The sequence below is a fragment of the Nanorana parkeri genome, unplaced genomic scaffold (genome assembly GCF_000935625.1).
Source record: "Nanorana parkeri isolate BGI_ZX_2015 unplaced genomic scaffold, ASM93562v1 scaffold1690, whole genome shotgun sequence".
Classification (NCBI taxonomy): Eukaryota; Metazoa; Chordata; class Amphibia; order Anura; family Dicroglossidae; genus Nanorana; species Nanorana parkeri.
Window position 1 is genome coordinate 145406 of NW_017307958.1, and position 25484 is coordinate 170889.

At 40.0% G+C, this 25484-nt stretch overlaps 1 protein-coding gene across 1 annotated transcript in view; it reads right to left on the bottom strand.

Moving 5' to 3' along the window:
* PROM1 (prominin 1) overlaps positions 1 to 25484 on the bottom strand; it is a 160802-nt gene that overhangs the window by 12998 nt on the left and 122320 nt on the right. The window contains exons 16-26 of the mRNA XM_018571167.1: positions 21523 to 21626; positions 18911 to 18995; positions 17498 to 17644; positions 16993 to 17064; positions 13694 to 13786; positions 11778 to 11795; positions 10467 to 10520; positions 8079 to 8159; positions 6569 to 6637; positions 5096 to 5188; positions 3118 to 3233 (exon numbers count right to left, since the gene is read on the bottom strand). Of these exons, the coding sequence (XP_018426669.1) occupies positions 3118 to 3233; positions 5096 to 5188; positions 6569 to 6637; positions 8079 to 8159; positions 10467 to 10520; positions 11778 to 11795; positions 13694 to 13786; positions 16993 to 17064; positions 17498 to 17644; positions 18911 to 18995; positions 21523 to 21626 (932 nt within the window). The remainder of the gene's footprint in view (positions 1 to 3117; positions 3234 to 5095; positions 5189 to 6568; positions 6638 to 8078; positions 8160 to 10466; positions 10521 to 11777; positions 11796 to 13693; positions 13787 to 16992; positions 17065 to 17497; positions 17645 to 18910; positions 18996 to 21522; positions 21627 to 25484) is intronic.

A 25484-nucleotide genomic window follows, 5' to 3' on the forward strand; every position in this document is an offset into this window, starting at 1 on the left:
CACACAAACAAGATATATATATGTATGTACGCATGTGTGTTTGTACTTTTGTGTGCACACCCCAATGCAATAGGCTGCACATGTCTATGATGATAACCAATAAGTATGCTGGATGCTAAAGGTATACTTCGAGTGGACTTATCAGATGATGTGTATATTTTCATAATAAAGTGGAAATTCATCCTAGAATGAACATCAGCCATGTAACTCATGTATCTAGATAAAAGCATAGCACCACGTTTGACTTCTATCCATACTTCAGCTGTCCATCAATCAGCATTGGAAACTGCCAGCCATTTCCCAGCGACACCATGGAACTTGCGGTGTTGCTCAGCCCCCCTAATGTTATCAATGTCTCTGACAGTATCAGGGCAGAGAGGAAACATTTCCGAACCAGGCTTTGCAAGCACAAAAGGTAGATAGCATGGGGGGGGGGTCTAAGTGACAACATAGGTATCTCCATGGGGGCTGAGGCAGCAGAACAGGCAACTAACAGCATCCCTCTCTCCCCCCGGCTGACAGAGCGGCCACCAGCCACCTCCTGCCCTGCTGACAGCTCGGCCTCAGACTGCCCTCTGCCTCCTTCTTAGCCAAGCAGGTGAAAAGGGTAGGGATGGCCCTGGGTGGAGCTCTCCTGAGCAAAGAGGCACATGACTGGGTGGGCTGATAGAAAGAAAAAATGAGAGGGGAGGAGTGTAGTGTTTTGCTTAGGGAGGTAGTGACGTGCGGGAAGGGGAAGAGCACATTAAGGCACCAAGGGATCAGAAGTGTGTGGATAAAGTTTCTCGTACCCTCCCTCCCTATTTTCTTTTGTGGGTTCATGTCTGTGGGGTCATTTGTTGGATTTCAGGGGGGTTTTTTTCACAGCAGAGCAAGTCCTTGACAGTTCCAAAAAGGAATGAAACTCATTTCTAGGATTATATTTGGGAATGGTTGTTGTATGCAACAGTCACATAAACTAGTTTTGAGATTCACGGGAGTTGAAAAAGGAAGGATTCCCAGTAGTGTGGCAAGGCTCTAAATTTGTCATTGTGGAATGTACCCATAGGCATGGTGTGTAATGGCTGGAGGCTGGTACAGATGACCAAGGGATCGGAATTCTGGTGGCGCTGTTAAGGAACTGCTTCATAGGATCCATTTTTGTTGGATGTTTTTGGTTTGTTGTTAGGATGTTGATGTTATTATTGTGTCAATATTTAAGTATGGTAACTTAATTTTGTAATAAAGCCGTGGCCAACGAATAATCCAAAGAATTAAGTAATTTATGTGTGTATTTATAGGACATTTGTGTGGAGTGGCTTTAAAACAGAATTCCAGGGAATTTTTTTTAAACTTGCGGTGGGGTTACCACCCCCCCCCCCCACACACACTGCAAGGTTTAAAGGAGAACTATGGGGTCAGGGTTTTTCCCCATAGTTCGCCTAAGGGTCACGGGAGAACACAAACTAGCGTCCTCCCGTGACCCAAAGCTCAGTATACCGTGAGCTACGGCTCGCTGTCGAGATTCACCCAGCTGCGGGATTGACAGCTGGCTCTGCCTATCCAGAGGCAGAGCCAGCTGTGCTCGCCCCCTCCCCCGTCCGTTCCACCATTCAGCGCTGGAGGATTGGACAGGGGAGGGGGGAATCCCTGCAGGGAGCTGTGAGTGACAGTCACGGCTCTCTGCAGGGACAGGATCGAGAAGTGAGCGAGCTCCGGTATGTGTTCGCTCACTTCCCGATCTACTGAGTCGACGTGTGACAGTTTCATTGTCACAGGTCGGCTCAGATTATGAGGCTGAGTGAAAATCACTCGCCTCATAATTCTCCTTTAAGTGCTTGTTTTGGTCTAGGCAGGGACATAAAGTTATACACACCCAATCCTCGAGCTGGCCCAGCTGTCACAGCACTCCTTGAAGCCTCTCTCTCCTCCTTGTCTGCAGTAATGTTATGTCCATTGACGTCTTCAAGTCCTATACACTATGTATAAACGTGGTGCCTCATGGACCTAGTTGCTGCAGCGGAGGGGTAGAGTGGCTCTAGGGATTGGTCTAAGAGCAAGCTGGTTCCAAGGAACAGGTGAGTATAGCTTTGTTATTTTCCTCCCTAGACCAAAACGATCACTTAACTATTGCAGTGCGGGGGTAGCCCCACTTCAAGGGTTGCCCCGGAGTTCTTCTTTAAGGGAGTGGTTGTTTTCTGGTACTTGTATTTTCTTTCGGTATTCAGCCCTACCCAAGTCATGCTTTTGCTAACCTGTAATATATATTTAATTTTTTTACTATGCATATAGTCCTACTTTAAATCCAACTGGGTTACTATTTCCCTATTTCCCAAAGAATGCTATGGTGAGCCAGACACAACTTGTTGTGATAAGTCCAATGTCTACTCTGTATCCGCTCATATTGAAGATTAATGCACAGAAGAAAACTGATAACTTTGGTACTTTCCAAGGTTACAGTGAAATATCACACTATGTGCTAGGAGCGAATTTGGTATGCACAGACCATTCCTAATTGAATATCTGTAACCGCAGACCATCATATTCGTTCTAACCTGTGTTTTTGAAGGTTGCTCTGCTGCACCTATTCTGACTTCAAAGTCTCACATCAAATTAAAGCTTTGAGAGTTTAGATCATGATCAAAGCAATTTTTTCAAAAATACCAGTTTTCTGTTAACTGAATTGTGTTGCATGAATTATTTTAATATCTGAGGTGTGTGCAGCACTGTGACTTTGGCTCTTTTATCTGTGTACTCAAGCTGCTGCACATGCACAACTCCTAGTGGGACACAAAGACAGTAAGAGACAGCAAAGCGGTAACGTGAGACATTCCCTCAGGGCCTGTTAACACCATAACGTTGTGTTAATTGCACAATACCGTGTATGCACTGCAACGCACGGCCACCAGTAGGTGCGTTGGGGTGCCATTGAAATGAATGGCAATGCAACGCTCCTAGCACATGGTAACACATGCAATACCATACTGTGCAATAGCATGCTTTGAACACATGGTATCATGCTATTAACACAACCCATAGTGTGAACAGACCCTTATAGTTTGAGAAAACTATGTGAAAACATATAAACTATATATACTGTAGTATTAGTGAATGCTTCATAAATGTATTTGTACTTACTCATCATAAACATCTTCTGTGTCCATTCTGCGATAGAACTTTGCTAACTTGACAGCAAAAATGATGGCAGGAATTAAAAATATTGTAGATCCTCCCAAACCAAACCAGAATGAGTTCTGTACAGACACAAAATAGATCTTTGTTTATAAGGAAGACTAGAAGCCATGCCAAACTAAATACAGTGATACACAGAATACAGTGTACTGATAAGATTTGAATTAGTGCCATTCAATACATTTAGGCCTCATTCACATGGGTGGGTTGCTCCGTACAATGTGAAGGGCTGGTTGTTGATGTGTCCTGGGCTGCAGGAAGAAATGTGCGAGCAGCTCATGTAACTCTACGTAGACTCAGGAGCTGTGCGCCCTCACACATTGCTTTCCACAGCTCCGAGTTTTGACAACTGCACACAAACAATTTACAGGCCTGGAGGCCATACACCGTCTTTGTGCAGCTGTCAAAACTCAGAACTTTCTCACAGTGGACATTTTCCCTCACTTCCTATCCTGGTTGCACCCTGTGTGGCAGGTAGTACTAGGACAGGAAGTTAGAATATATCTCCTGATTTGTGAAACAAAAAGCCAGAAAAAAAAGGCTTGGCTAGAAAATACAAAAGTTGCACTTACTATGCCTTTTTTACGTGACCAAATGATCAAAATGATGGTGATAACTGATTGGAATCACCACAGCACCAATCATAAGCCATTTTTTTTAACAGTTCTCATGCCGATTTTGATTATTTTGCGACTCAAAACAGGAAAACATTTGAAAGAATTAGTAATGTCCAAGTATATGGCGAGGAGTATTCATCTTAATTTGTTGGTGAAGCCAAGGCCACTAGACCACAGAGTGGGCCACGGAAATCCTGTTATGATCACTAAATTTTACAGCTGAGGTATCACTGTTCTCCAAATATACAATTACTTATAAATGAGAGAGATATCGCAGCTCTGCAAATGAATCATGACCTTGCAACTACTTTGATGTACCAATTGGTTTTACAAGATGTGGTTAACTGTACCTATATTTTGAATATAATATATAAAAGATGTAGTTAAGCTGATGAAGTCGATCTCTGCTTCATCAGCTTCTCTGGGGGTCCTTAGGAGAGACCCCTGATGTCTCCATAAAGAGGACCTGTCATGTAAATTGGCTATTACATAGGGGGCTTCTTCGCCCCCCATGTAATAGCAATAAAGCTGTTTGTAAAAAAAAAAAAAGTAATACTAAAATTAAAGAATTATAAAAAAATAAAGCATAAAAAAAGAAAACATTTAAGTCCCCGCCCCCACATACACAAGCAGATATGCGTCGGGGGCGCCTTCGTGCGAAAAGGGCGATTGCGCCTATTGTGCCGCACATGTTAAACATCGGCGCAAACGTCGGAGTGAGAGCAATCATTTTAGAGCCATTAATCACTGATAATACTAAACTGATGAGCAGTAAAAGCGGTTTAATCGTCGCCTATGGGCGTTTTTTAGCGATTTTGCGGGTGCACTCAATTTTAAGGCTTGACATGTTTGGTGTCTATTTGCCCGACATGACCCCAAATTTTATGTTTTACTAAAAATATGGGTAAGAATAAATGTTTTATAACATAACGTAGGGAAACTTTTTTTTTTTTGCATTTATGGTACTTTTTTTATTCTATAGTAAAAAAAAATAACCCCCCGTGGTGATTATATACCTCCAAAGGAAAGCTCTATCTGTCCCCAAAAAATGTTAACATAAATTGCAAGGCTAGAGACCGGTCATGCTGACTGGTGAAATTTTTGACTGACTGGTGAGAGACCATCAATTTTTTCAAGCCGTATATATATCATGTTGATCAGTATTGCTTCTGACCTGAAGAAGAGAGGTTCACTCTCGAAAGCTTGTCTTTTATATATTTTGTTAGTCCAATAAGAAAGGTATATACTGTATATGAGATGGGGAGGGGAGGTGGAGAGCAGGAATGATCATGAAAAAATGATCCTACCACTGAATTAATAATGTAGCTGCATAAAAACACATCCACGGCGGTGTCTATAGCATTGGCTATGGGTTTACATCCAGCAACGTCCAAGGCTATCTGAAAAGACATAGATCAAGCAGATTAGGATGGTTGGATCAGGATAATGACAGAGGATATCAAACTTGTAAAAGTAACACAAGCCTTGTAATCATAAAGGATTTGTATAATGCGTATCCCACTTATTGCTCAAAATTTATTGCATGCCACTACTGTCTTTAATTTCCATGTTTAACAAGGTTGCAGTAAGTCTGGATGAATGATGTGTTATTACAAAACAGGGACTGGAATGAACACTCACATCAAAAGTTTGTGGAATCCTAGTCTACACCATGATATTTCAGAAAATACAAATACAGAAAAATGAATGCATCACCAAGAGCCCGAATGTTATCTGCAGTTGTAAGTCTTTTATCCCTATTTCTTATCAATAGGTTCTGGTAAACTGAGCTATAAGGAACCGAATAGAGGGCTTCCTGGCTCCTGTTAGCCCACCTTACCTTAACCTGCCCAGTTATCTGTTTGTTGGTCACATGCCCTACTTCATAGCAGCCATGGTTTTTAGTACATCAATGAGCAGCTATATGCAGTTTGTAATAAATAGCTACTCTATCACTACTTAAGTAGTACTACTTACTCGTCTATCAGAAATGTTTGGGTTTTAGATATAAAGAGGAGCTAGTATCTAATACATTTTTTGAAGCTATGTGCATGCATCCTAAGTTATTTTGGAGTGTAAAACTTCCAGGTATGTATTACCTCTCATAGAGATCCCCCTGACATTGCCTTTATCTGCTTTTTCATAGGGATCACAGTTCCCTCTCACCCTGCTCCTCCCCCCCTCCGTTATCCCCAGACAATGCCTTCATCTGCTTCTTCATAGAGATCACAGTACTCCCTCTGACAATGCGTCCATCTGCTGCCTCATAGAGATCAAAGTATTCCCCTAATACTGCACCTAAAAATGAAATATCAGGTTTGAATAATTAGAAAGGCCTTTTTAATATTGTTGAAATACAATAAGTATAAGCACCTGAATATGGCTTAAAGCAAAACTCCGTACAAATTGAATGTTAACCCTTGCAGTGGGGCTACCCACATTTTGTCTAGGAAACTAAAATAACAAAGTTATACTCACTCGAACCACAATCCCAGCTTGCTGTTAGACCGGTCCAGGATATAACTTTGTCATTTTAGCTCCCTAGACAAAATGAGGACTTAACCCTTGCAGGACGTGATGACTCACATGTGGGTAGCCCCACTGCAAGTTAAGATTTAATTTGCCTGGAGTTCTGCTCTAAAGTGTTATGTTACTATTGGCCCTTGAGGAGATCAGATGAGGTTTTGGTTTATGTTTAGTTTGTCCTTTACATATTATACATACATTGTAAATGAACTATAAAGTATTAATATCAACATGCAAGAATGACATTCACTTACAGAATCTTTCACCCACTGCACATACTGTATAAAATAGCTGATGACGGTGTCCATAAACTTTTTAGATTCCTAAGATAAAAAAAGAAAGAGAGTCTTTAAATAAATCCGTGCTTGTATGCCTGGTTTATAATTAATGGATGTCGGGAGTGATTAGTAAGCTGGCTATATGTGCAATCTCTTCTCAGTCTCCTTTAGATCTATCAAAGCTTTGTAGTTGTTGTGTAACCAGACAATCCCCTCAGTTTGTATCTAGACAGGTAAACCCTCCTACTACATAACTGTCAGTAGATCTAAAGAACATTGTTTAATGAAATTGCAACATGTATGGCTAGTAAGGCTGATAAGGTTTCTCTACATCAGACAAGAATGATTATAGACCTAGGCTGGTTCAGTATTAGTGAGGTGGAAGGATTTTACATAGTGACATTATGGGGGATTGCTCTGTGTGCTCTTTATCATAATGGGCTCCAAGGAACGCTAATACGCTAATGCTTTAATTATAAATACAATGAGCGGAATTTATCAAAACTGGAGCATACAAAATCTGGAGCAGTTGCCCATGGCGACCAATCAGCTTTTCCTTCAGTTTGTTCAGTGAAGAGTTGAAAATGAAAGAGAGACGCTGATTGGTTGCCCTGCACAGCTGCTCCAGATTTTGTCTGCTCCAGTTTTGATAAATTCCCCTCAATGAGTTCAGAGTTAAAGCTGAACTTCATGCTCAAAACACTTTCATTGAAATATATTCCTTAAAAGCCATAAAGGATACAAATGTATTTGTGAGCACCAAGTGCTTTTGCACACCTAGCTATTACCATATAACAGTAGCAGTGACATTATCACTGGGCTGTACATAGCCTGTGCACAGAGTAGAGCTGTGGGAGGGATGAAAAAGGCTCCACCCACTGAAGGCTGTCTGCAGAAAAATACAGGAGGGGGTGGAGACAAGACCAGTCACCCTGTACAAGGAGAGGGAGCAGCAGTGACTGGTCTTTATTACAGGAAACTCCTGCACAGAGGCAATGTTTCACACTGGATTACTGCACAGATCTGGAACAAAAACACACCAAGATTCAAGTAAGCATAGATACGGCTCTTGTACTTATAGAATTTGCTTATCCCAGAGTTTAGCATAAATCTCTTCTCTGAAGAAAAGCTATTCACTAAGTAAACTGAACTTGGTGGTAGAAGACATGTAGTAGGACATAGGGTTTGCACACAGTTCTGGATGCAGTTAAAATATTAATTATTTATTCAAGGCATAAAACCAGACAAAGCAGTCCCACTAACGCGTTTCAGCCAAAGGAACCCCTAATCATAGCTGCCGTACAATAAAACCAAACCATAGCTGGCAGCTATGATTAAGGCCTATTTTGGCTGAAACACAACACTGGACAAAGCTGACATATGTCAGCTTAAGTTGGAACTGCCCTCCAGTGACAAGCTGGGTCACAATGCCCTAGTGATGTCCTCACAGTTCCACAGATTACACTAAATAAATGAAAAATGTTACCTGTTTTATAATTGTAGATGCATTATTGTTGATCAGGTTTTGAGCTGCATCAATGGATGAGATGACATCAAGTACCTTTCCCTGGAATAAATAAAAAATAATCAATACACATACAGCCGGGCATGGAGTGATGTAAAAGATACGGTCTTATCAGTCTTAAATTGCTGCACATTTATGCACTCATAAAGGAAACATTTTATACATTTTTTTACACATATAAAAACTACCTGTCACTTCTGCATTAAACAAGATTCCGAAAAGACAGCGTACGTAGACATGATTTACACGGGTCGTTTTGTATCATTCATCATTTGCTCTAAGGTGAAAAACTTGGCAGATCTTCATTTTTAATCACAGTGATGGTAAACTGAAATAAAATCCCCTGCATGTTCAGGTTTAAAATGAGTATGTGTCAAATGATGTGTGTATTTTTTCTTTTATGTTCTGCCAACAAGTCTTGTCAGGGTAGACAGCCAGTGTTTAACAAGCAGCTCCAGACACAAATAAAATCAATCAGTTAATTGCTAAGGCTCCATGTAAAAGGGCATCAGGCTCACAGAGTCTGATATGTGTTACAGCTGTCACATATATAGACATGTACAGTACTGTACTGTAAATCACACATATATATTCCATTGGCAGAGCAGTAAAAGTCCCATTCGTCTCTATTGGCAATGCCTGTTCAAAAAAAGTCATACGCTCTAATATTTTATTGGACCGTCTTTAGCTTTTATTACAGCATGCATTTGCCGTGGCACCATTTTTATAAGGTTATGCAATGTCACAACATTTATTTCCATCCAGAGTTGCATTAAATGTTCACCAAGATCTTGTAGTGATGATGGGGGAGTCAGACCACTGTGTAAAGTCTTCTCCAGCACACCCGGAAGATTCTCCATGGGGTTAAGGTCTGGACTCTGTGGTGGCCAACCATGTGTGGAAATGAAGTCTCATGCTCCCTGAACCACTCTTTCACAATTTGAGCCCAATTAGTCCTGGCATTGATATTTTGGAAAATATGCCCGTGTAATCAGGGAAGAAAAAATCCATTGATGGAAAATCCTGGATCCATTCAGTATATTCAGGTGGGCAGCTGAACTTATTTTTTGGACACATAACGTTTCTGATCCTAGACCTATCACCCAATGGAAGGCCTGGCAGTGTGTATATTTATTTCTTAGGTATGCACCAAAATGGTTTTGTCAGGCCAAAACCTAAAGTGAAACGTACATGTTTGTTTCCAACCTTTTAACATTTTTTAATTCTTTTATGTTTATTTCTTTTTCTTTTTTCATTTACTTTACTGTCAGGGCTCAGGGGAATTATCAGGGGTCTAAACAGCAGCATGCAGTATATCCCGAAGAGGTGAACAGTGGGGAACAGAAGATAGTCTTCTCCCGACCCCCACACATGCGGCTCATCCCAACAGCTGGTACATCATGGAAAAAAGACAGGACGGACCTTTTAATGCTACAAGGATTTTGGGGAAATGCTTGATTCCTTGTGAGAATAGGCACACGGTATATAAACAGTATTAATGCTTATTTTTAAATCTGCTTAGTTCAGGGTTATGGCATGGTGTTTTCAGGACAGAAAAGATGATTTTTATATAATAGTGAACTAACCCTTTAAATCTACCTATACAGAGAGGCAGATGAGGGCTCACCTACTGCCTAGTTGACTTTTCAAAAAGTCAAAATTTGTATATCAGCAAATTTTTGGGGGCCTGTGTCGACAGGCTTTGATATCAATATGCAATACTTCTGAGATCATTCAGAATCAATCGATGAGTGCATTTAACCTGCAGTTGACTTCCTCTGGACCTGCATTTGACCTGCTTCATGTGTTTTTTGGATTCACCTAGACTTGTATGGGAACTGAAAACCCATATAAAAAGAACAAAAACCCCTCGACTCTGGCCCTTAGACTACTTAGGCTGCAGGTATTGGGTTAGAAGGGGTGCTTTTGCAATAACTTACATCTAGCTCCCTCAAAGTCAAATGTAATTCGTTGTCATGAGCTACATTAATTTATGTCTTCATTGCTCTTTCTACTGCCTTAAATAAGCCCCAGTAAGTGTAACAATATCATTATAGTTTTATCAATGCAGACTGCAGATAAGAGCAAAACTAACCACCAACACATGGTTGGGTAAATTTGTTCACCGCAGAAATGTTTTGCAGAAGAATTAGTGATAATTGGGCTTATTCGGTAAACAATGCAAGGAGCAAACGTATACAAATGGCTGCTAAGCTGACTAGTGTGGCTGGTACAACTAAAGAAATAAAAGGGCCACCAGTACAATAGAATTATATAACATGTCACACTTCTGTTCAAATGCATTATAAAAAAAATACATGTTTATGATAACAGCTGCTGGTGGCATACCTCAATATCAAATGATGTCCTCTCTAACAGCTTAATGCTTTGAGTCAAAGAACTCTGAAATATAAAAAATTGCAACAATGTAACACGTTTTGGATCATTTTTTACACCGATACACATTTATGTAAACATATAGGTCACAAAAAAAGCTCATGTACTAAAAGAATATGTATAAACATTTAAAAATGATTTTGCTAACTTGATAAATTAGTTTGAAGTATCATAATGGTGATATACCAACCCACGGTTAACAATTGCTTCAAATGAACTCAGTCTGCCTACTGACTACCTTCCCTAAATGTTTGCTGCCTGATTGTGAAAGGCAGGCTGTAATATTTTTATTTCCAGGATGATAGGATTAGTGTTAAAGGAGAACTATGACCTGAGTGATTTCCACTCATCCTCATAGTTATAGCCGATGTGTGACAAAGAAGCTGTCACAGGTTGGCTCTGTCAATCGTGAAGTGAGCAGAAACATGCACCGACCTGCTCACTTCCCGATCGTCTCCCTGCAGGGAGCACCGCTCCCCGCAGGGATTCCCCCTCCCCGATCCTCCAGCGCTGAGTGGAGGACCGGACGGAGGAGGGGGCGGGCAGAGCCAGCTGTCACTCACGCAGCTAGGTGGATCTCGACAGTAATGTCGGGGTCCGTCCCGGTTTCGGCACTCACAGTATGCCCGTGATATACTGAGCTTTGGGTCACGGGAGGACTCTAGTATATGTCCTTCTGTGACCCTAAAGAGAACTATGGAGAACAACACTTACCCCATAGTTCTCTTTTAAGGGTAATATCTGGCCCTGTTATGATCCCTTTATATAAGGCAGGGGTAAGCAACTCTGGTCTCAAGCTGTGGTGAAACTATGAATCCCATCATTCATCTGCCTCTGGGAGTAATGATTGTCTTTGAATAGTGTTGGAATGTCTACTCTACAGGATTTGTAGTTGCACCATAGCTGGAGGTCCGGAGTTTGCATATCCCTGGTATAGGATACAGGCAAAGAGGTTCAGTTGTCAAAGTTTGACATGAGATGCTCAATGAACGATAAACATTGAATAAGCAACTTTTCCAGAGATCACTTTGCCATGTTAACAAGCTAACAGCTTGCAGTTAGATCTTGAAGTGTTCCTGTAATTTAGACAGAGGTCATTCATAGAGATTAGTAGTAGTTTAACTGTAGGTCATCCATTGAATTACAATAGTGGAGAAAGGGAAAAGAAGTGATCTGACTTAGGAATAGCACCAAACTTTCGAATCAGCACTAAAACTACAGTTCAGACCACATACAAATATAGTGAGTGATCATGCTGCTTACCCTAGCTTTAACATATTTCTTGAAAGGCAGGAAGGAGGAATAAGAAAGAGATGTCAGATACAAAAAAAAAAAAGCAAAAAGCAAAATACAGAGTACCTAGAATAGCCCAGAGCTATTCATATCAAAATTGAACATACAAGCTTGTCTGATCATATTACAGCCCTAAAACTAAACGAAGGCATTTCCTTCATAAAGGCAATAATACATTTCCTAGTGGGTGCATTGAACCACTGTGTGGGGATTGAATGACAATACCTCATTCATGATGGAATCCATCCACCCAGAGGGGAATTGGACTGTGTGAACAGAGACTTATACAACACTTAGAATGTTATTATATTGTGTATGCTTCATCGACCACACCTGTAATCTTTGAGGATGTTAGAGTGGTCATACCTCTACTGTGTGAAAGATTTGTCCATGCATTTTGTGATGACTGTAGACCAACCAAAACTTGGCTGGCAGCACCATGCCAAGTAACAAATAACAGTCCATGCATGATCACTGCAATGTCAAGTTCCATTGAAAATGAACAGGTTGCTTGCCAAAGCAGCCGATCAGAAGTTTTTTCAAATGACAAAAAATACATAACCTCAGTATACCAATTGCACCAATGGTAAGGGGGGGCTTTCCATATCGTACCAATTGTAGGAAACTATTACTCCTATTGACACCAATGATGTGTCAGTTAGATGAATAGTGCCCCATCATTGGTGTCAGTGAGATGAATAGTGCTCTCAATGATGAAGCACTATTTCTCCCACCTTTTTCCACTGGCACAAACTATGGGGAATCTACTATTTCCACTGACACCAATGATGAAACAATATTCTTCCTACTTACACCAACTACGGATGAACTGCTCCTCCCACTAACACAAAAAATGGCCCACTATTCCTCCCAATGACCACCCACATTCCTCCCGCTGACACCAACCACGGGCCACTATTCTGCCCACTGACACCAATGAAGGGGGGGAACTATTCCTCCCATTCAAAATTCGATATGTCACATCGCACTCCTGAGCGGAAAATCCCAATGAAAACAGGGTGAGTGCAGCAGCGACAGCAGATGCCTCTGCAAATCTCATAGAACGTTCTATTCCTCCATGTGATGGGACAGGGACACCTTTTCTCCCACTGACACCAACAATGTGGCACTATTCCTTTCCACTGACAACGACCATATGGTACTATTCCCACTGGCACAAAGGATGGGGGGAACTATTCCTTCCACTGAGACCAATCATGGAGGAACTATTGCTCCCATTGACACTTATAATGGAGGAAATGTTCCTCCCGCTGCCACCAATGATGGGGTACTACTACAGCATGACAATAAATAATCTTAAATCAAGTAATCCCAGAGAGGCAAGGCCACACTACTCTTTGTAGAGATTCATATTAAGAGATAAAAAACTGATCACAATGAAAGAATATCTTTACAAACATGAAACCTGAAAAAAACATATTAGCATTAGCAGAAGTATTAGATATGATGCCATTTAAGAGTAAGGTCTCTAGATGGAGATAGATAGATAGATAGATAGATAGATAGATAGATAGATAGATAGATAGATAGATAGATAGATAGATAAATAGATGTAAGGGGCCACAATTTTGATGCATACTGAAACCCGAGTTTCTCAACCTGTGCAACTATTTTACTTGGGCAAACAGACGCCACCCCACAATATTCAAAAGTATGTTCAAATCCATCCTGAACATCCAATTGCACACGCATGATCTCCATAATCCTTACAAATTATGAAAAATTCCAAGTACATTGTAAACATTTGCTATTATATTGAAGGCCAATAAAACAAGGTTGAGAAACGCGGTGGTAAATATTAGATATAGAACATGTATGTAGCTATCTACATTTAGTAGACAAACCCATAATCTATACGCTTTTACCATTGTTTGCTCCATCGGTACAATCTGCTGAATATGTATCATCCGTATACTATTAGCGTGTCCTTTTAAAGCATTTCCTAACGCTCCTTTTGGCTAAAAAATAACAGAGACACAGTTCTGAGACAAAAGACATTTAGTTATTTCTAGCAAGCATGACAAAATGGGGAAGATATGTTAATTTGATGTTTTTATGCATTCGTTATTTTCACAAATGACATTTAAAATGAATGGCAGGAACTGATAAAATGTTATAAAACAAATTATTGTAGTTGCAATGTAAAGCAAACCTTTATCTATTAACATAAAATACAGTTTTTCTTCTCTGAATACAGTGAGGTTAGAGAAAGGTTGGAACCTTTCAGGTTTTTTTGGAGATATCTCCTCACTTACTGTCTCATTGACAGCTGTTGCAGTGTTGTGAGTTGAAATTTCTAATTTCTTCCTCTGGGGTCCATTCTTTATAAATTCTTTTGGAGTATTATCCATAGCAGTATATGGAGATTTTACTCCATGGAGAAGATTCAGGGAATTCAACTAATATTTGTTAAGGCATCCAGACAGGAAGTAGAGAGCGATCCCTCCAATGTGGACAGTGATAAAAACCCAACACAGAATATAACACAGAAAATACACTTTAAATACAAGTACAGGACATTTCTAACCTCTAAAGGGCCAGTCCACCTGTTACTAGATCACTGAATCACATATTGCTATTCCTAGCGCTCTGTTAGTATCTTGACAGCTCCACCCTCCCATCACATATATTAGCAGAGTAGTTACATAGTTGTTAAAGTGACATTAAACCCTCAGATTTTTTAACATAAACCAATACTGTAATGTGTGCCTTACTGTAATCCATGGTTGTTTCCCTTCTCTTTGCTGCTCTTCCTTTTAAATCCTCATGTCTTCTCATGCTCTGCAGAACTTCCATTTGAAGCTCAGGGCCTCTTCCTGTAGTGCTGGCTCAGGTTACAAGCCTATAGAAACTAATACACAGACACCGTATATCCATTCCTGAGACAAGGCAGTCTGCTGCAAAACAGAAGTTCTGCAGAGTATGAGAACAGATACAGATTTAAAAGGAAGAGCAGCAAAGAGAAGGGAAACAACCATGGATTACAGTAAGGCGCACATTACAGTATTGTTTTATGTTAAAAAATCTGAGGGTTTAATGTCACTTTAAGGTTGAATAAAGACACAGGTCCATCAGTTGCTCTCTTTCTGTTGGATTCTCCTTGTGTGTTAAGTTACAGAGAATGATGTGCAAGGAACGAAACACTGTGTTGGGGGAAGAGCTCAAAAGACCTTGGCAGTACAGTTCTCAGGAGATACGAGAGTGGTACATCCCACCAGGTTTTACCCATAGCAAAAATCCCAGTTTTGTTGGAACTGATCCTTCTGGCTCCAATCACTCCCCAGCATCAGTGTTTTTAGGCTTTTTTCAGGCTTTGTAAAGTGGTTTTTAAGCATTTGTAATGTGTTTTTAGGTGCATTTAGCTTCAGGTGTATTTACAAAGAAGAGAAGAGCTGCTTATTTTGCAGAAAATGTACAACAAATGCAAAAAAAACCATTACTGTGTTGTGTGTTTACATGCATTCCTATTGAAGTCAATGGGGCTATAAATGCTGAACTCTGCTGATAAGTAGCTCATGTACTTTTTCTAGTGACCGGTGTTTGACTACAAGAGACAGAATGCTCAGATGTAAACAGGGGCCATTGAAAACAATGCAAATCCTAAGTTGTAGTGCTTGGCCCTTTCAGCTACAAAATGGAGGTGTGAACGGACCCTCAGAGCCAAGGTAGCTTAGTAAATACCTAAACGTTAACATTTCTGGCAGGTACAAAGAACATTTTTGATTTATGAAAGCATAAACCAAAATCAATTAAATTCTTTGAAGACAACATGGAACAAAGGTTAGAGCAATTTACTTATGTAGCCTGTGTGATGGAACACGTTGGATATTACATGTACAATAAAAAAGTGGCCAAGGTACCCCATGTGACTCCTTACAGTTACAAAGAAGAGAGTGCTTGAACCACAAAATTCACTGATTAGATATAGTAACCTTTCTGCTAAGTTAATGTGTCATATGATTGTTATAGGTAATGCTGAAGTAATTCTAGGTTTGGCCATGTTAAAGGAAACTTGTATTGAAAGAATAGAAAGGCTGCAATTGATGACCTCTTCTAATGAAAACCGTAGCTTTCCTGGCTGACATGCTAATCCAATGGCTCTAGTACCTTTCCTGAGTCAGTGATTCAATAATTAGTGAAGAAAGTGAAATGAAGAAATGAAAACATATAAACTCCCGGAGCTTGCCATTTAAAACATGTAGGTAATATTTTTCTGTTTCTGTCCAAATCGGTTCTCTCTTTAAAGGTATAACTGATGAGCAGGTGATGTATATAACCCAAAGTGTGCCCAAACCTTTGGCTGTTTGTAACATGCTTTAACCTAGGTTATTACTACCATAGGCAAGGGGAGAATGGCTTTCATGCCAAGCAGGAAGGGGCAGGGTAAGCTTGGATAGCATAAAAAGGGTACAACTTGCCAATTCTATTTCTTTAATGTAGACACCATCATTAATAAAATATAAAACAGACTACATCTGTATATCTCCCCCATTATAGTTAGAACAGGCGTACAATAAGACAACACAATATATAGTTGTTCTGAAACACCTAGAAAACCGATCTCTGTAAATCAGGAACATAATCTTCCTACACCAGAACAGTGGCATATGAAATCTTGGTGTAAGGACTGAGCTGCAAGCTACACAACTGTGAAGCAGGCCATAGATAGTAGCAGGATGTGCCTTCAGAGAATAGTGTATAGACAAGCACAAGCATATACAGAGAATGAGCATGTCAGTATTATGGAGGAAGAATAACCATCTTTATCAGCAAGAAGTGTATGCAGAATTGGAGTTCTTAGGTTCTCAGACATGTTGCCCAATCCTGTCATGATCTTCAGAGTTCTATGATGATCACTTAAAAACCCAGTTATAACATTGCCATACTGCTCCTTTAAAAAATACATTACATTTGTAAAGTACAGTGATGTGACTAACAAATGTGCTTAGTGCATTGGTTGCTTAGGGATTCCAAAAAAAGCAAAGCACCTTGAATTTCAATGTGTAGGGAAAAAAAACAAAAGGCGGGAGGAGACGAGCCCAGTCACATGATCTGCCAAAGTCATGTGACTGTCCTCTACACTAATCACAGAGATTTCCCTTTAGTGTTACTCAGACAACATTCCGTATTATTTATTAACATGGCCAAGCCAACGCAAACTCACCAACATGTCAGCATCTGCTTCCAAATCATTGGCAAATGCCAAGAGATCAGCTTTTGTACTGCTTTTTCCCACCTGTGAAATAAAAAGGAATATGGGTATTGGGTAATGTACATATTTAGCAATGTTGAAAAAAGACAGCATTTTATTGCATATAATCTGATCTTATGGAAAGGTTCCTATTTCCCAGTGGGTGCCTAAAGAATGGTACATCTTTTCAAAAACGTATGCAATATACAACTTCCTTTTGAAGAAAATAGGGAAGATTGGGTCCCTCCAGGTTTTACTGCTCTCTGTGTTCCCATGAGGAAGATTTGTTCCCTCATTTCCTGTCCCAGTGATACAGCAGGCCGGGAGGTGAAATCTCCGCAAATGAAAATCCAAAGAGTGATAAATCTGGAAGGGTTCAAATAGTTCTGCGCTAGTATGAATGATGAGATTTATCCCCTGCACCCAACACAGCTCTATGATATGAAATGTGGAAATATGTTTAAACCTGCATACATACTTCTATCAGAAATGCATCAAAATCTATGCCATCAATTCCGGTGGAACTGAATTCCATTAAGTTCTGTTTTCCTTTATCATCAAGCAACACAATGCTGTTCAGATTAATGTTCATTGCGTCAATCCGTTCTGATATTTCATCTACATACTGAAACAAAAATATAAAGAAACAATGAAATACTGGTTACAATATTCTTAGAAGGACAAAGTCTATGGATGCCCAACACTGTTATTTTATTTCAAGCAACCAAACACACATCAGGTGAAAACTGAATAAGAATCGTTTTCATCATGGAACTGAGGTGGTTTGAGATGTTTTCCACTAATTATTACCCCATTTTTTTTAATCATTTGGTCACAGGAAGCTAGGAAATCTTTTGGGCTGAAATCTGATTAAAAGCCCCTGGTTTGCCTTTTGAAGTCCAGCAGAACATGAACCTGTAGAGGTGACTGCATAATGGAGTATTTGTAGCTGAACACAAAATGTATACAGTGGTGATGTATTTTAAATTGAAAATAAAAAGTTAAAACTCACAATGGATGTAAGAAACCACTGATATCAATCTTGTGTTGAATCTATATATCCACAAATACTCTAACATCAGAAGTGTGCAGCATGTAGGAACAAAAACCTCAAAAGGCTCAAAAGGCTTGAAAAACACATTTTAAGGCTTCTTAAAGACTTTTTGATATAAGGGGTAATGTATAGATTAGGTTCCCCTCTTCTCTCGCCCCGGACATGGGTGATACAGTGATTGATTAACTGTATGTCCTGTGATTTCTGAGGCACCTTTGGCGCCGATCTATAGAAGGAGATTTTGTTATTGCCATTTTCCATGTAATTTTTCAATCAATAACTAAGCTAAGGATTGTCATACATTGATTGCACATTTCAGATCTCAAATGTTGGCACAACACAGCGGTTCAGTGTTAAGCTAAGGTTTAAGCTAAAGTCCTTGAATAAATTCTTATAAGTCTGTATGTTCTCCTCTTGTTTGCCAGGGTTTCTTCCCACAAGCAGAAGAAAGAAACATAGAGGATGGCACTGTTGACTTCTACTTCTGAAAATGCTATTTCTGGACTGTCAAGCTGACCACTGGCTTTAGTACTTTCTGGGTCGTGCAGATCAGAAATAAGCACATTCAGATAGGCATCAGCAATGGCAACCTTTGTATTTCTCTCAGCACAGTTGTCCTTTGAATGGCATCTACCCAAATTAGTCCTGGGGGTGTATCAGACTGTAAACTCTTCCAGGGAAGGGACTTATGCCAATACATGAATGGTCTCTGCGGAGTGTTGCTCCGCATGCCATGATACACGAGTAAAATGAAATAATTATTGAGCTTCCTAATCATTGTATGTCGTGTGGATCCCACTCCTTGGTAATACCATTTAGCAAAACAATTATTCTTACCATGCTGATGTTGAGGAATTCATTGAGATTAAAAAGGTTATCAAACTGAAGTGCAGTAAAAATGCCTTTGTTGTCCTTGCAGTCACTAGAAAAACAAAAACAGATAGACCATGACATAACAGATGATACTGCTCTCTTCTATTACTCATAACTGGTTTCCACCAGTCAGTGGTTAATTTTCTTATCACCACCCCACTTTAGTTCAACACACTCCTTAAATGATGTGCTCCCTTTTGCCTGCCCTGATTCTCTTTTCTAGTTCATGTGCTGGCGTATGCCAAAACTGTCACAGTTGATCAGTATCTGGTCAAAGATTACATAAATAGCATTGAAAATAAGAGCTTAAAGGAAACCTGTACTGAGAGTTGCAGACCTCTTTCTAAAATTGCTATTTGCCTGGCTGTCTCTGCCTGCAATAGTCGCTGACCTGGAACAATTATGCTGATTATAATGTTATAGCAAAATAAGAACTGATTTGCTTGTTCCAGGTTTCTTTCTCAAAGAGTATTAATTAAAGCCATTGGATCAGTATGACATCCAGGCATCTGGAATTTTCAGAAGGAGAGGTCTGCAAGGATGGCCTTTGTATTATTTCAGTACAGGCTTCTTTTGGGAGCATTTGTTAAGCTCACCACACATGTGTGGAATCTCCTTTAGATTTACCAGCATGTATGTAGTGCCTGGGCCTCCCTGACTGGATACAAATTGATTGGAAAGTTTAGGTCGGTCCTCATATTACTTAGTGTTGGCAGACCTAAAGATGAGCGTACAGGTATTGTACAGTCAGATTGTAATGTGTATGAGAGTCCTATACAGGTGCCTGAGTAATGTGTGTGCAGGGTGGCCTGACAGTTTCTGGTTAGGCATGAGCTCAAGTTCGGACCAAAGCTTACATGGTCCTCCAGCCCAATCAGCTGCGGTTGGGGCCAGGGGCATCTCTACCATGAGGCAAACTAAGCGTTTGCCTTGGGTGGCACTTTTCATTAGGCAGCAAAAAACTCAGCCCCCAAACCATTGATGCAGACAGGGCCGGACTGGCGTTCAGGCAAATGAGGCGACCGTGAGGCTTGCCTGGTGAAGGGGGGGCATTAGGTTAGTCGAGGTCCACCCTGAACTCCAGTGCTATTTGCTGTTTTGGGAGAGCTGACAGGAAGTGGGTACCTGCGGACTTCCTGCAGCTATTGCCCTGGGAATGGCCTTGGAGGGGCTGTCAGCATACATGTATAAGGCGGCGGAGGGCTGGGTGCTGACCTTGCCCGTCCTGCTGTTCAACCCGGATGGAGTTGGAGGTTTGGACGTTGCTCGGCTCAGTAACCCAGCATGGTGGGCAGTGCTCTACTCCGCTCATCATTGTCGCCTGCAATGGGCACAGCAAGGTGGTGTGATTGCTGCTGGAGCACTAACAAGTGGAAACCCAGCAGACTGGCACCATGTGCTTCAATGGGTAAGAGGGAGGAGGGGGTGCTGGGGACCCGGATATGGGGGATACACAGGAGCCTGCAGATGGGTGATGGATCTAACCAGAGCAGCACATGTGTGCAGGGAAAGGGACCTTGCACAGTTCACCATAGACCCCTCACAGATCATCATAGACCCCACAGAGTAATGGTGAGACCCCGCACGCCCTGGTGAGCAACACAGAATATGTAGCTTCATATTGTTCTGCATTGTTGGTATTTGCAGTCCTCTATACCTGATTCTGCATTGCTCCATAATGTATTGCTGAGATTTGTAGTCCCTTAGTGTCAGTCGCAGAACTACCAGGGGTGCATTTACCTAATATAGCCATGTAGCCATTTAAGGTCAATTATATTATTGCACCCCACCCCTTTGTTTACGTCCAGCTGCAGGCGATGAATGCCAGCTGGCAGCTGATTGGCCAGCATGGAAAGAACTTCCTTTTTTGTTCATGAGGAGTTCCTTCGAGGTTTGGAGGAGTTCAGGTTTGGACCAGGTTCGGTCCGAACCTATGTTCATCCCTATTTCTGGCATGCTATTATTTTTTTTGTAATCTCGCTACTCCTAAAACTGTCTATAGACACAAAACAGGCCAGACTTGTAAATTATCTTAGGTACAAAAGATTTTTCTATAACAACCTTCTCAGCCAAAAGTATTGTACCATACGTATATATACACAGAAATACATAAATTTGGTGTCAGGCAAGATAAAACCGACATGTTTACGTTAGAAGAAATGCATCTTATATAAAACCATTATATTATCTTACTGTATATCCAAAGTCAGTTTTTCTTTGCTTGTAAAAGGTTTTGCTCACTTCCTATTGTGTTTACAGGACTAGATATAGAGTAATCTCACAAATCGGGCACAGATGGCAAAAGGTTATGGTGAGGAGGGTCTAAAACAATGAAAGAGCCCTTAATAGACATGTGCACGGAATAAAAATTTGTTTCTGACAAAATAAATGAAATAATTTAGGACTGAAAAATAACCTAGTAATATGACTCATTCATCCGATGAAAAGTCAGCCAAATTACATTTTCATATGAACAACCTTCTGAGACAAATGAATATCTGACTCCAAATTCCATGTTTCTTCAGGCCACAAACGTATGTATATGGGTCTACTCAGAAACCATGATTGATTCCTACCTGTACACTTTTTCAAACGTAAGATTGATATTGGCATTTTGGTAGAGGACTCCAGACAAGTAATTTTTCCACTGTGAGTTCAGCAGATAAGGAGTATCCAGAACCTGTGGAATAAACAGAATAATGATCAGTAGATCAGACATAAATGCCTATCATCACACATACCACGGAAATACTAGCAATGGGAAAATAATTCTGTGATATATAAATGTTAAATAACTTAAAATGCATATAAAACCAAAACCCTTTTTTTTTAATTGGAAATGGTTAAAACCCTTAACAAGTTATTTCTTGCTATCTTTGCCCTGGAGGTGCAACAGGAAATGTGAAGAAATCTCACTAATGTGAATGGAATAGCCATGTCAGAGAGTTGCCACAGAACAAGTGTTCCCATTGGAGGATGTCCCTTACCTTTTGTTCTGGTGACCATTTAAAATTTTTGGCTTTCCCCTCAATTTCTTTTCTCAGTGACAATGGCCACCAGTACAAGTAGCGAGATGGATCTCCCCAATGGGCACAGAGATAACTGTAGAAATTTGACAAAGGGTCAACCTTTCCTCACTCTATCCAATACTGCACCTTAATACCTTAATCTTTCTGTTTCATATCAGAGAATTACTTTATGACAGAACAGCACAATATCTGAACATTTGGTCAAAACAGATTCCCCTTTAATTGGTAATATTGCCTGTATGTGGTCATCATCTATCCAAACAAAGCTGGTTATTGATGAAACAAAAAGCAAGCATGTATGACTGATCTGTAATCACTAGACCATCTGGTCAGCGAATGTATATAACTTTTTTCTGCACATAAAAAGGCAATTGGCATTATTTCTGTCCTGATCAGGGACACTGTAAAGATGAACTTGGTCAGTTTTCTCTTTTAAGTGTATTTCCACTTTTTCAGCCAAATTGAGATACAGCCGACTTTATATTGTTATATGTTCCTAGTCACATAGCATAACCTAAAATAATGCTGCTTCCCTTTTCACTTCCTTCAAAATCCTACTTAGCTTTTGTAATGGTAAGGAACGGGCTGTGGAGTTATGTTTACCATCATTAACCCTGCCTGTAATGTGGTGGCAGATTTCATTATCCATTGTAAACTAGATTTGAACACTGTCTGCCCTAACAAAGGGTTAAAAATCTCAAGGCTTGGATGGTAGGTCCGTTGAAGGGAATTTTTCAAAACTGGAGCAGACAAAATCTGGAGCAGCTGTACATGGCAACCAATCAGCTTCTCTCTTTCAGTTTCAAATCCTAACTGAACAAACTGAAGAGAGAACCTGATTGGTTGCCATGCACAGCTGCTCCAGTTTTGATCAATCCCCCACCCCATTGTATGTTAGTGCACTTTCCATCACTTTGTCCCTCGGATTTTCATTCTAATTGCCCTTTGAAATTGTCCAGAATAGCTTGCATGTATAAACCTGATCCAAAGAAACAACTAGGAAGGTAAGAATTTTTTACAATTATTCTTAGGTATGCTGGGAACACATATCAAAACATACTGTATAGTGCACAGTATCACATGTGGCTGCAAAAGTAGGAAGACACTTAAAGCATTACTATTTCTAAGATGCTTTCACATCAATAGTTCACATCTAAGAAGCATATCATTTTTTTTCTATGTTTAATGTTTCTGTATGAATATAAATAGACTACACGGCTACCATCAAATTAGAACCACCCTCACTAAGCACTATAGATATTTCAAAACCTCTACAAGCATAATGCAACACCAAATACTATTTACAAAGCTGATTATCTATGTCCCTGCCAAATAATATCACATTTGTTATGGAGTTGTACTTTCATTTAATATTTCATTAGCTGTAGCATTAAAAATAACAAAGATATTTTTATTTTTATTTGGTCAATTCACAACTGCATACACAGTGTTCAGTTGTCCTCAGGGGCAGTATTGTGACAGATGACAAGTAAAACCAGCCCAGTGATAGAGTGCACCATGAAGTCATTTTAATGTACGGGCAGCTTAGGAGAGTGTTGTTTTGTTTCAATCTATCCTTAGAATATTTACAAAGTAGAACTAACTTTCTAAATGGTTATGGAATCATTCGGTAAGGCTCATATTTAAAATATTTCTGTAATTCCTTATTCCAAGTTATGCTATTGCATCTGAGTTGTTAGGGGTGTGGAGGCAAGCAGGTATTCATAAGATACATTTCTGCATTTCTTAGCTGCACAGCAATATGAAATTCTTGGTCTTTCAGCCTAAGGCAGCTGTCTGAATAGATCATTTCTTCTCTTGGAATGCACTAACACTGAACATTAAAGGCACACCACAAGAAACGTGGCTTCTAAAACCTTCTCTGCACCACTCTTTTTGTATCTGGCATATTCTCCAATAGTACAGGAAAGTAGGGTTGGTATATAATGAAAGTGAGGATATTTTTTTTTTCTTTTGCAGTGCCTTTTGTTATAATTGGCTTGAGGTTCAGATCAGCTATTATTCTGCAGAATCTAATTTTATAACTATAGGATGTCTAAAATGATGATGCAATTCGTAACTTTTGGCCTGGCTGGGGCAGACCAATATCACCCCACAATGATTATGAATGGTCCACATGCCTGAGTGGATGCAATGGCAACAAATAGATGTCGATGTATACAGACCACATGAACTTTAAGGGCTCCCATTGCTCCAATGTATCTTTTAAGACCAGACAGGAGCTCTTTCTCAATACCCATCAGCCAACTATCTGGTGAAAAATTATAGTGTACATTCCAGGAAGCCTAATGGAAAAAGAAGGTTTCTGGTCATGAAATAGTCAAGTCAGGGATGGATTAAGGGCAACTAATGCCCTAAGCACAGCCTAACAATAATATCCCCCTCTACCCCTTCTTTACCTAACAGAAAAAAACATTAAGACTCAGAAAATACTGAAAGGGAAATACAAGTTTGAACATTTATAAACCTTCTTCAGTTTTCTTCCAGCCCCAGGCCAGACACCACAACTGTATTAAATACAAACTTTTTTTATGTTTTATTTATTTATTTAACAGATTGGACATAGATCAAAATCAAGCAACTGGCTAAGTTATTGGCATTTTATTTATAAATAATGGGAAAAATCACTTATTTAATTAATGATAATTAAGAATAGGGTTGCACAGATACCAAGTACAGTACTCGGTACAAGTACGAGTACATGTACCGATACTTTTGAGCTTCAAGACTACACTAGAGAAAAATTTAAAAATTAGGGAGCAGCTGTCATTTGTAAGGAGCACACGGAGCTCCAGGGATATGTACATCTCTGTTTTAATGTATGATTTTGGTTTTATAAATATAAATAAAGGGATGCACAGATACCAGTTTTGCGAGTACGGGTACTGGTACTTGCCGAGTACTTACAAGTACGAGTACTGATACATTTTTGTTTATTGTCATGTGACAGTTTTCTAAAACAATACAGACTAATGATTTCAGGACAGTGGTGGAGCACCAGAGCCAGGTCCCAGCTGCAACCTCTGCAACCCTGGTGGTTCTCATGAAAATGCCAAGTATCTGCACTGGTACTCGAAAAGTATCTGTGCATCCCTAATTAAGGATGAAGAAGTCTATGGGGCTCGTTTACCTTCATATTTGAAGGAGAGATGATGGGACTGTAATGTGCCTATGTGACCAAGAGTGAGAAGACTTGCAGTGTGGGATGCAAATAAACAATGGAGGCAGTAGCAGTGGGATCTTGATAAGTATGGAGAGGGATGGTGGGATCATTAAGCTCGGGGCAAAAAGGAAACGTGCATTTTGTTTAAACGTGCACTGATCCTTTAAGGGCATGATAGCTTGGGAATAAAAACTCAGTGGTGCCTCTTTCCCTTGGTACCCTAAGCATGTGCTACTTTTGTCTAATGGTTAATCCAACTCTGGGACAAGTGTATTGCCCTATACTGATCTCCTTAGTGGAAAAGGTGAAAAACTAATCTTGATAA